The sequence below is a fragment of the Jaculus jaculus genome, chromosome 20, assembly GCF_020740685.1.
Source record: "Jaculus jaculus isolate mJacJac1 chromosome 20, mJacJac1.mat.Y.cur, whole genome shotgun sequence".
NCBI classification, from domain to species: Eukaryota; Metazoa; Chordata; class Mammalia; order Rodentia; family Dipodidae; genus Jaculus; species Jaculus jaculus.
This window is the reverse complement of record NC_059121.1, coordinates 26,477,527-26,490,372: the sequence shown is the minus strand read 5'-3', so window position 1 is coordinate 26,490,372 and position 12,846 is coordinate 26,477,527. Positions and strand designations below refer to the sequence as shown.

At 46.3% G+C, this 12,846-nt stretch overlaps 1 protein-coding gene across 1 annotated transcript in view; it reads right to left on the bottom strand.

Annotated features, from left to right (window-relative positions):
• The window catches only part of Emb (embigin), a 54,522-nt gene extending 42,254 nt beyond the window's left edge, over positions 1-12,268 (bottom strand). The window contains exon 1 of the mRNA XM_045139050.1: positions 12,173-12,268. Within this exon, the coding sequence (XP_044994985.1) occupies positions 12,173-12,254 (82 nt within the window). The 5' untranslated portion in view covers positions 12,255-12,268. The remainder of the gene's footprint in view (positions 1-12,172) is intronic.
• Between the last annotated feature and the right edge of the window lie 578 nt (positions 12,269-12,846).

The following is a 12,846-nucleotide window of genomic DNA, read 5'->3' as shown; positions in this document are numbered from 1 at the left end:
AGCACCTCCCTGTGTGAACTGTGACCTGCCTGGGTGTCTCAGACAAGTCGGCAGGTGAGTTTCAGAGTGTGGAGTCAACTCTGGAAGTGGGAGGAAGACGAAGGCAGGGCCAAGAGCTGTGCCAAGGTAGGGTTAGGCCTCCTTTACTCTTCCAGGGCTCCACTGTGGAAAAACCAGCCCAGGATCTCCAGTACAAAGGAGAACAAGGGCAAAATCTCAGCCTATAGCAATTTGAAGGAACAGAAGAAAACAAGCTTTAGGAAGCAGAAAAATCTGGAGAGTCCCAGATGACACACTAGCTGCTTTGGTCATGTCCAATCACCAGTTCCTAAGTTAAAACTACAATCAGGGGCTGAAGAGATGGCTTAGCGATTGAGGCACATGGCTATGAAGCCTGAGAATCGAGGTTCAATTCTCATGTCCCATGTAAGCCAGATGCACATGGTGGCACATGTGTCTGGTGTTCGTTTGTAGTGGGCAGAGGCCCTGGTGCACCCATTCTTTCTCTTTCTCTGTCTCTCTCCCTTTCTCTCTGAGAGGCCAGTAAGCTAGAAAGGAGATATAAAGGGAAGAAGACAGTTGGGGGTAGGTTTAATAGGATGGTATTGTATGGTAAGTAGAAGAACACATTAATGGGGGTGAAAAGGCCTAAGTGAGGTCAGGGGAAGAAAATGAGTAAAGGGTGGAGGGAGGATAATCAACATCTAAGAAGCTATAAATAAGTCATATGGAAACCTAATTTTTTGGACAAGGGAACACTAAGGAGCCACAAATTGTTATTAGAGAATTTTCAGTGTCAGGGATTGGATACCTTCCAGTGAGTTGTTGACCACGGAGGTCCCTGATGCCTCCAAAACATTACGGGCCATTGCCGAGGCCCTTGGTTTCCCACCAGGAACAGATGGTCAGACCCTATTGCTGAAGACTCCACATACTTGGGCTGCAAGGCCACTGAAAAATTGTGCTGGAACTGAGCTGATAACCTCCTCCATGTAGACCAGCTGACAGAAAGCTTGAAAAACCCATGCTGCATAAAGTTCAAAGGGAGAGAGAGAAATCACCAGTGATGATACTCAACAGTGGACACTGCAAGCCTTGTATTTGGCCAGCCAGGCCAAATGAGCCAATGGGTGCAACAGTGGCACGTCTGTTATGGGGAAAACCAACTGCCCTCTAATTTGACTGGAGGCCCGCTCCATGGGAGGGAATACATCCCTGATACTCAAAATATACAACAGGGGTAGTCATGCGCCTTAGGGGTATAATGTCTGCTGCAGTCTGGCTAAATGTATATACTATGCTCATCAAACTGCCCAGTGAGCAGTCTTAATGTTCATATCCATATGGTATTAATGCCACTCTCACTTTTGGTAGAGAACCTTCTCTTTTCAGATGGCAGTGACCTTGGGATGACTCAGAAAGCACCACAGTGCTGAGAATACAGAGGATTGCTTAGCACTGAAATATCTCTATCACACCTTCCAAGGCTCCGGGTCCACTGTGGCAGAGGTGGTGGAAAGAATGTAAGAGCCAAAGGAAGGGGAGGACTCCTTACAACATGCTCCTCCAGACACAAAATGGCCTGGATATCCATGACCTCACAGCGCCTGACACACCTACACAAGACCATCATAATAGGAGGAAAAGATGATGACATCAAAATAAAAGAGAGACTGATTGAGAGGGGGAGGGGATATGAAGGAGAGTGGAGTTTCAAACTGGAAAGTGGGAGGAGGGAGGCAATTACCATGGGATACTGTTTACAATCATAGAAGTTGTCAATAAAAAATATTTTAAAAAACATCTAAAAAAGGAAAAAAAAAACTGCAATCAAGGAGGCGGGAGTAGAGAGATGGCTTAGTGGTCAAGACGCTTGCTTGCCGGCGAAGCCTAAGGACCCAGATTCGATGCCCCAGTACCCACGTAAGCTAGATGTACATGGCAGTACGTGCATCTGAATAAATAAATAAAATATCAAAAACACCCCAAAGACCCGTAAGCCACATGTACACCACTGCGCATGCCCTCTAAAGCACTGATGTCTACAGGCTCCGTCTTCCCCTGACCAGGCTCCACGCGCACAAGAACACTGGTAGCTACTGTGATGTTTTCTCTGAGAAAAGTTTAAAAGTTCCTTCAAGAGGCAACATCCATAAATGCCTTTTTCTCAAAAGCAAGGGAAGACATGCTAGAACAGCAAGTCAGGGCTTTGTTTAGACAAGATATTTTGTAATCTAAGAAGTGAGAATAGAAACCTTATTGCTTCTGTAAGAGGACATCTGGGTGCGATGTGATTCAGTGAACATTTGTGTGTAATTGGCAGAAGACACAGGCAGATGTGGTCTTGCTATCCTTCCTTGGAAGGACTCAAAAATTAAATAAAATAAATAGAATAGAATAGAATAAAAAAATAAAATAAAATATAGAATGAGTTCACAATATGGGTTATTCAAGTTACAACAATCCCCCCTTTCTTTATCATTTTTTGGACGTTTTTCACCTGACATTCTTTTACAGCTAGTAGCTTAAAAAAAAAAAAAAAAACCACTGCTGGGCGTGGTGGCGCACGCCTTTAATCCCAGCACTCAGCAGGCAGAGGTAGGAGGATCACCATGAGTTCGAGGCCACCCTGAGGTTACATAATAAATTCCAGGTCAGCCTCAGCTACAGTGAGACCCTACCTCGAAAAACCAAAAACAAAGGAACACCAACATAAAAGATCAAAACCTAACAGCTGATTTGGAGAAAGACAATTTTTCTTCCGCCCTCAGCAGGAAAGATAGACTATCTTCTGTGTACAGTATCCTGCTTTTAACTAGCATCCTAATTTTCACCCATTATTACTCATGTAAAAAATTAGCTATTCTTCACATATTATATTTTAAAACAGATATATAGCCAGGAGGATTATCATTTATGCTATTAACAGTTTCAAGTGAAATCACTGTTATGATATCTGCTACATATATTAAGGTAAAATTTTCAGAAATTTAACTTCTTGTGCTGTGTTTTACAGAAGAAAAGTGGGAAGGATATAAGAAGAAATGCTACAGAACTACAAGGGAATACTAAGATTTGCTTTTATTAATTGGCTATTTAAATCTTATTTTGAAAAGAATAAATAGGGCTGGAGAGATGGCTTAGCAGTTAAGTCACTTGCCTAATGACTCAGGTTCAATTCCCCAGTACCTGTGTAAGCCAGATGCACAAGGGGGCGCACACATCTGGAATTCGTTTTCAGTGGCTTCAGGCCCTGGCATGCTTATTCTCTCTCCATCTCTATCTGACTCTTTGTCTGTCTCTCTCAAACGAATAAACTAGTTGACAGAAAAAGAACAAACATTCCCTCTAAACCAGACCTGGTAGTGCAAGCCTGTAATTCCAATTACTCAGAAGGCTGAGGCAGGGGGATTTCAAGTTCAAGGCCTGGCCAATTTGGGATACAAAGTGAGTTCAAAGCCAGCCTGGGCAACTTAGTGAAATCTTCTCTCAAAACAAAAAGTACACATAGGGGACTTGCAAAGCCTGCCAACTCTGAGCTCAATTCTCCAGTAACCCCATAAAGCAGATGCACAAACTGGAACATGCATTTGGAGTTCATCTGCAGCAGCAGGAGACCCTGGTTCACCCAGGTTCACTCTTTATCTCTCTCAAATAAATAAATTAATAAATATTAAAGTGCAAATAGGGTTGAGGATATAGCTCAGTAGTAGAGCACTTGTTAGCACGTGCAAAGCTCTGGTTTCAATCCCTGACACAAAGAAAATGTTGTAAATTATTATTATTATTATTAATCATAATATTATTATATTTAATTAATATTATTATATATTGTTACATTATTATATTATATTATTATATACTATATTATTATATTATATTACATTTAATTAATATTATTAATGTTATTATTATAATCAATAATAATTATATTATTATTAAATATAATATTCTGCCTCATCTACATATTGACTGTAATAAATACACATACTTATTTGAATAACTCTTCATTTTAACACTGTGATGTACAGCGCTGTAGACATCACCCTGCAACACAAGGACCAAACACCACAACTCAGGAACAGATAATATATAACAGATAGGTTTGGAAATCAGAATTTCTGCCTTCTTCATGGAAGCAATATGATATGTAACCAAATGATCCTGTGCCAAATGGCAAAACCACTTAAGCCAAGATCTAGGTTTAAAATATCTAATGTCTTTAAAATAACAATTCACCGAGGAATATCTTGCTTGTGGATAATGTATATGGAATTGTACTTCTGGGTTCTAGGCACAGAACATTCCTCTGTCCACTGTCTATAAGAGAAGGAAACAGGGAGGCTAATGATCCTTTGAGTCCTGGACACTGTACCCCAGAAAGAACTTGTTGAAAGAAGCTAAGAGGGCTGGAGAGATGGCTCAGTGGTTAAGGAACTTGCCTGAAAAACCAAAGGACCCAGGTTCGATGCCCCAAGACCCATATAAGCCAAATGCACAAGATGGTACATGTGTTTAGAGTTCATTTGAGCAGCTGAAAAGTCCCTGGCATGCCCATTCTCTCTCTCTCTTTCTCTCATCTGCCTCTTTCTCTCTCTTTCTCTCTCTCTATTTCTCTCTCTCTGTTTCTCTCTCTCTCTCCCTCTCTCTCTCTCTCTCTCTGTCTCTCAAATAAAATAAAATATTTTTTAAAAGAAAGTTTGGGGATGGAGAGATGGCTTTGCGGTTAAGCGCTTGCCTGTGAAGCCTAAGAACCGCACTTCAAGGCTCGATTCCCCAGGACCCACATTAGCCAGATGCACAAGGGGGCGCATGTGTCTGGAGTTCGTTTGCAGTGGCTGGAATCCCTGGGGCGAGCATTCTTTCTCTCTCTCTCTCTCTCTCTCCTTCCTTCTCTCTGTCTGTTGCTCTCAAATAACTAAATTAAAAAATAAAAAACTTAAAAAAAAAGAAAGTTTGCCAAGAAAATGGAAGTGAAGTTTGGAGATGGCTTGGCAGTTAAGACACTTGCCTGCAAAGCCTAAAGACCCTTGGTTTAACTCTCCAGGTCCCAAATAAGCCAGACACCCAAGGTGATGGAATCGCGCAAGACCGCACATGCGCACAAGGTGGTACATGCATCTGGAGTTCAACTGCAGTGGCTGGAGGTCCTGGAGCATTAATGCACCACCACACCCAGAGGTTTGTTTGTTTGTTTGTTTGTTTTTCAAATATAATGACAAACAATGTGTACTTTCACACAGTCTCCTGAAGTATTTTACAGCAACAACCCCCACAACCAAGCATTTTCCAGCCTAACATGAAAATTAAGCAGCCATACTGAGAGATGTCAGTTCGAACAGGTAAACCTTAATCTGGTTCTTTCATGTGGTAACTTTCTTTTTTTTATTTTTATTTATTTATTAGAGATGGGGGAAGAGAAAGAATGGGCACGCCAAGGCCTACAGTCACTGCAAACAATCTCAAGGCACTCACCACCATGAGCCTCTGGTTTGCATGGGTACTGGGGAATCGAACCTGGGTCCTTAGGTTTCACAAGCAAGCACCTTAATCACTAAGCCATCTCTCCAGGCCATCATGTGGCAACCTTCTATGAACTTCAGAGAGCCCTGGGACCCTGTGGTCTTGTTCTGCACACTCTAATTACAAACACTTCAAAACATGCACACCCTGTCACTCCTTCCTGACAAGCAATCCCTCTTGCTACAGGCTTGTTGTGTGGACCTTGGAGAAGGGGTGCAATGCCAGACGTAAACAAGCTATGGCTCTTGGGCTAGCTCACTGTTCTTGGTTAAGTCTCAGAAGCACTTTTGGCTCCAGATGCAATCCAATTCTCCTTTCAAGTTCTTGGAACTGTGCAAGTGTAAAAATTCTATATTAAAAAAAGATTATGTCTTCTGCTGGGTGCACTGGTGCATGTCTGTAATCCTAGCACTCTGGGAGGTAGAGGCGGAATTCAAGGTCATCCTTGACTAAATAGGTTGAGGCCACCCTAAACTACATGAAATTAAGGGCACAGTAGTTATGCTAGCCTCAGGAACTTGGAAATTCAATAACAATTAAACACAATGAGAGAACAGCAACATCTTTAAAGACAGCATCTATTATTTCTATACTCACATTACTTGAGATATTTAGTTATGCATGAATAGTAATAGCAACTCATTAGAAAGAGAGTTGATCTTTAACAAAATGTTGTAAGGTTTGTTTGCATTTTTTCTCTCATTCTACGTCAGTACATGTGGGCTGAGTTGTTCACTCCCAGGGTTCACCTCACTGTAAAAATGTGGGAAGCTAGTTGTATAAAAGCAGCTTCAAGGGATGCAGGCTAAGACTAAAGAAAAGCTAGCTAGGGGCTGGAGACATGGCTCAGTGGTTAAAGGCTCTTGCTTGCAAAGCCTGGTGGCCCAGGTCCAATTCCCCAGCACCATGTAAAACCAGATGCACAGAGTGGCACGTGCATCTTGTTTGTTTGCATTGATTGGAGGCCCATGCTCACCCATCATATTCTTTCTGTTCCTCTCTTACTCACTCACTCAATCTAGCTTTCCTTGAGAGAAAAAAAAAAAAAGAACAACAGAGAGAGAGAAAGAGAAATCCCAGCACTTATAATCAATTTTCATTTAAGGACATCTTTGGAAAAATAGTACCAAACGACCATTTCTTGATTATTATTATTTTAGTTTAATGCATAGGTTAAAACAAGCTTTCTCAGAAAATGTTCAACTAATTTTTTTTTGTTTGTTTATGGACGTTTAAGGAACATGATATCTTCTCCTTGATATATGTGAAAGGTTAAGTTGCCAATCTAAGATATTACTGCATCTTTCCTGCAAAGGAAATATCCCACATCATCCCAATGCTTCATTAAAATCAGGAAGTTGACATTCACATCACCGCTACATCATCATACCCCAGCCAAATCTCCCCACGATACACTTTTCAGAAGGTCCAGCTAATACCACATCCTGCCATCAGCTGCCACATCGGTGTCTCCTTGTATTGGTTATGTTCTTGTTGCTGAGACAAAAATACCTAACACAAAACATTTTAAGTGGGGTTGGTGAGGTGGTCCAGAGGTTAAGGCACATGCCTCTTTCTCTCTCTCTCCTTGCAAATAAATAAAGAAAAATATTTGAAAACAGACAGTTAAAGGGAAGAAAGGATTTAGTTTATAGTCCATCATGTTAGGGAAGGCTTGAGTCAGAAGCGTGAGGTAACTGGTCACATTCAACACAGTGAGGAAGTTGAGAAGAGCAAAGAAGGCTGGTGCCAGTCAGATCTTTATTTTCTGTAGTCCAGGATCCCTGGCCAAGGTGAAGGCAGGAGGTCCCACCTCAGTTAACCTAATCAAGATAATCAGTCAGTGGCAAGCCAGGAGGGTAACCTCAGGTACAGGATCCTTTCGCAAGATCTTAGGTCTTGTCAAGTTGACAACTAATACAAGCTTTCACATCTCTTCACTGAAACAACTCCCATCTTTCAGGACTTTTGTGTGACCTTGACTTCAGTGGTACTGATACTACCATAACCAGTCACCACCACCATCCTCATCATCATCACCACCATCCTCATCATCACCACCACCATCCTCATCATCACCCCCACCATCCTCATCATCACCACCACCATCCTCATCATCATCACCACCATCCTCATCATCACCACCACCATCCTCATCACCACCATCCTCATCATCATCACCACCATCCTCATCATCATCTCTACCATCCTCATCGTCATCACCACCATCCTCATCATCATCACCACCATCCTCATCATCATCACCACCATCCTCATCATCACCACCACCATCCTCATCATCACCCCCACCATCCTCATCATCACCACCACCATCCTCATCATCATCACCACCATCCTCATCATCATCACCACCATCCTCATCATCACCACCACCATCCTCATCACCACCATCCTCATCATCATCACTACCATCCTCATCGTCATCACCACCATCCTCATCATCATCACCACCATCCTCATCATCACCACCATCCTCATCATCACCACCATCCTCATCATCATCACCACCATCCTCATCATCACCACCATCCTCATCATCACCACCATCCTCATCATCACCCCCACCATCCTCATCGTCACCACCATCCTCATCATCACCCCCACCATCCTCATCATCACCACCACCATCCTCATCACCCCCACCATCCTCATCATCACCACCACCATCCTCATCATCACCACCATCCTCATCATCACCCCCACCATCCTCATCATCACCACCATCCTCATCATCACCCCCACCATCCTCATCATCATCACCACCATCCTCATCATCACCCCCACCATCCTCATCATCATCACCACCATCCTCATCATCACCACCACCATCCTCATCGTCACCACCACCATCCTCATCATCATCACCACCATCCTCATCATCACCACCATCCTCATCATCACCCCCACCATCCTCATCATCATCACCACCATCCTCATCATCATCACTACCATCCTCATCATCACCACCACCACCATCCTCATCACCACCACCATCCTCATCGTCACCACCATCCTCATCACCCCCACCATCCTCATCATCACCACCATCCTCATCATCACCCCCACCATCATCATCATCATCACCACCATCCTCATCATCATCACTACCATCCTCATCATCACCACCACCACCATCCTCATCACCACCACCATCCTCATCGTCACCACCATCCTCATCACCCCCACCATCCTCATCATCACCACCACCATCCTCATCATCACCACCATCCTCATCATCACCCCCACCATCCTCATCATCACCACCATCCTCATCATCACCACCACCATCCTCATCGTTACCACCACCATCCTCATCACCACCACCATCCTCATCATCACCACCATCCTCATCATCACCACCACCATCCTCATCATCATCACCACCATCCTCATCATCACTACCATGGAGGCCTCAGAATGGTACTCACTTGATCAGTACATATTGGAGCATGCCGTTCGCGAGTTAAAATGCCAGTTACAAGAGGTTCTACTGAAAACATTAAAAAAAAAAACACACCCATCCACCCATCTTGTTCCCTGTAATCGTTGCAAAATGACATCACAATATTAGCTATATATTATCCCCCAAGGGCGCCAAGGTGAGTCCCCGTGTCTAACATCCAACTTTACTCCAGGACTCAAATGGTCAGCACACCTTTCCTTTAGCTCCTCAGAACTATTTAGATTCAGACACTGTGCACACGCACCTGCCTCCCACCATTGTCTCAACCGCAATTAGCACACCCAGCACCACCTCACCATCTTCACGGCCAGCCGGGACTCCATTACAGCTGATGCATTTCCTCATCTGATCCGCCACCTGTTGGCTGCAGTTCCCACCCCCGGGGCTCCAAGTATCTACACAAAACCATCCACTGCAGGCAAAGAAGCTGAATCTCACACAGAAGCTAGAAAACAAGGCGTGTGACTGCCTGACCATTTTGAATTCTGACTGAAAATTACATGTCTGAATCATGCCCATGCATGCCAATCATCCAATAATTTTCACGTAAAAGGCCATGCCTTAGACCATACTCCTTCGTTACCCCCCCCACCACATTCATTTACACCTTCACTGTTTTTTCTAACTCCCCCAGAAACCAGATGTGTGTGCTAACTTCAGCCTGGCGCCAAGAAAGTATGAGACAACAGTGAGCTCTGGATCACATCATGTGATCTGTGACCTGCCTTGAATCACATGCGGGGGGGGGTTTCAGCCTTACGCTGACTCCTAAGACACGTGAATTTGAGTTGTTGAGGGCAAGATCCAGGTATCAGTGCTCAGAAAGCTCTTTGGCAATTCTGACACCACAGTGGGACTAACCGTTCCTCTACACAACAGTCCAGGACTGGCATCGCAGGTCAATGAGAGAGAAGCTTGCCTCCCACAGAGAGGTCATGGGCACCAAGATCAGAACTGGAGAAGAGCGGGAGGGGAGGGAGGGAGGGAGAGGGGAGGAAGAGGAAGGGAAGGGGCGGGGAGGGGAGGGAAGGGAAGAGGAGGGGAGGATATGGAGGGGAGGAGACAGGAGAGGAAAGAAGGGGAGGGGAGGGGAGGGAAAGACAAAAAGGGAGAAAGGGGAGGGGAGGGAAGGGAGAGAAGACAGGAGGGGAGGGGAGAGGAAGGAGAGAAGAGGGAGAGAAGGAAAGAAAAGAAGAAGGAGTAAAGACAGAGGCAGGGCAAAGAGGAGAGTGGGAGGGAGAATGGGGAGGAGGAGAGAGGAGGGAAAAGGAAGGGAGAAGGGGAAGGGAGAGAAAAGAGAGAGACCGGAAGGGAGGGAGAGAAGGGGAGGGGAAAGAGGAGGAGGAGGTGGGAGAATGGAGAGGGAAAAGGAAGGAGAAGAAAGGAGAGAAAGGGAAGGGAAGATAGGTGGAGAGGGGAGGGCAGAAGAAGGAGGCGGGAAGAGGGAGAGAGGAGAGGCAAAGGACAGGGAAGGGGGGTGCTGTGGCTATTCAGATGTGAACCTGAACCAGCAATGGGCAATTTCTAGTGATACCGTGGAAAGGAGACTGGAAATGGATACATGGCGACAGATGCACTGCAAAAGGATTGTCCACACTTCACAGCCAGGCCTTTCCAAGGACTTATACAGTAGTTTGACCCTTTGACTATCTTTCCTTGTTTTGATCCTTTTTTTTTTTTTTTTTTTTTCTTGAGAAGAGTCTAAAAGGGTCTCACGGAACCCAGGCCGGCTTCAAACTCATTATATGACACCTGAGGCAACTTGGAACTCTTCCTTCTCAGGCCCGACCCGGGCCGCAAGTGCCAGGCCGGCGCACCTCCACCACCCCGGGATTCCTGGGGTTCTGGGGCCTGAACCGGAGCTTGGCACTGGCTGCAGGGGCGCTCTAGCGGCTGGGCTGCAACCTGCCTCTCTCCTGCCTTATGGCACGTCCAACTGACCTACACGCCATAAGAACAAGAACATAAATTCCAGTGATAGGACGGGAACCCTGTAATGGGTAAGGCCTTCGTCTCAGTCCCTGGTGGCCTGCCTCATAATAACTTGAGGTCAGTGTGGATCAATTAACCCTGATGGGTAAGAGGGTTACAAGAACTTACATTAGAAAGCAGGTCACAGGGAATATATGCAACATGAAAAGTACGAACAAGAGATGGAGAGATGGCTCAGCAGTGAAGGCATTTGCCTGCAAAGTCCAAGAACCCGGCTTTGATTCCCCAGCACACCCACAAAACCAGTTGCACAAGGTGGCCCATAAACCTGGAAGTGTCTAGAGGCCACATTCTCTCACAATTTTCTCCAGTAAAGAAATAAAATGTGTTTTGAAACATCACTTGAAAGAGGCCTGGCCTGGCGGTGCGCGCCTTCGATTTCAGGACTGGAGAGGCTGAGGTAGGAGAACCACTATGCATTCCAGATCCGCCTGCGCTGGAGCGAGGCGGTTCCCCAAAATACCATCTTGAAAAATCTCATGCCCACCCCGCTCCCCCTCAAAAAAAAAAAAAAAAAAAACAGGGAAAAAAAAAGCATAAACAGGTGAATCTAGAAGGGCAAATTTGGTCTTGTCTTTGGTAATCTTTGCACATAAATCCTTCAGCCAACGTGTCTCCAACTCACAATAAAAAGACAATACTTTGTTTAGAAACACCACTGTGTAAAAGAAAAAAAAAATACACAACTATCACCCTGTAAGTTATTTGGGCTTTGGTTAATTGCGGTGTTTTCAGCAGTTAAAAAAAAAAAAATCTAAGGCTGTTTGCCCTGAGGGGGTGAGAAGCAGGGCTACGGGAGCCTCTCTCCCCCCTGCGGGGATGGGGGTTGGCCTTGGGGAACCTGGCTTTCTGAAATCCTGCTACGGTGACCACAGCCAGCCCCCCAGCATCCCCCGCAGGCACCCAGCCTCTCTCTCTCACCTCTTCCTAGGCCAAACCCTTCAGTGCCCTCCTGGCAGTAGCCGCAAGCCCGCGGGGCGCTCGGGCGGGGTACCAGCCGCCCGCTGCCCAGGACCCCTCCTCGCCCAGCCAATGGGAGGCCGCCGCCTCCGCGGCCCGCGCGCATTCCGCATCCGTCTCCAGCCGCATCCCCGCGGCGCATCCCCGGGCGCGCACGCGGTACCCCGGTGTCCCTCGGCGCCCCCGCTCGACCCTGCGCCCCGGCCACCTCACCTGAGGCATCGCCGTCCGCCAGGCCTGGCCTCGGGGCAGCCAGGAGAGCCAGGAGCAGGAGCGGGCCGGTGAGCGCTGGCATGGCGCGGGCGGGGACTCGGGGTCACAGCGCACGCTCGCCGGTAGCCAGGCGCCCGCTGCAAGTCTTGAGCACTGGACACTAGAAGAAGAAGAAGGAAAAAAAAAAAAAAAGGCGGAGTGGGAGGGCCGCCCTGGCCTCCACGCCCCAGAGGCTGTCACCCGCCCCGCCCCAGCAAAGCCCGGCCCCCGCTTGCATCAATTATGCAGCCCGGATGCGCGGTCCCTCCGCCCTCCCTCCGCGCGCCCAGGTTGTGGCGGGGAGATGGCGAGCGGCGCCTGGCAGGTGATGGCTAGCCTGTCTCCTCCGCGATAGGTAGAAACTCCTTCCAGCCTGCTCTTGGCGTCCATCAGAGACCCAGTTCTGTTGATTTGCTTTCATGGGATAAGAGACAGAGAGAGAGAGAGAGAGAGAGAGAAGAAAGAAAGAGAGAGAGAGAGAGAGAAAGAAAGAAAGAAAGAAAGAGAAAGAGAGAGAGAGAGAGAGAGAGAAAAGAGAGAGAGGGAAGGAAAGAAAGAAAGAAGAGGAAAAGCAAGCATACTTCTGCTCTTAGATATTTTGGGACTTCCTTGGTTTGGAGGCTGATTTTTGCCCA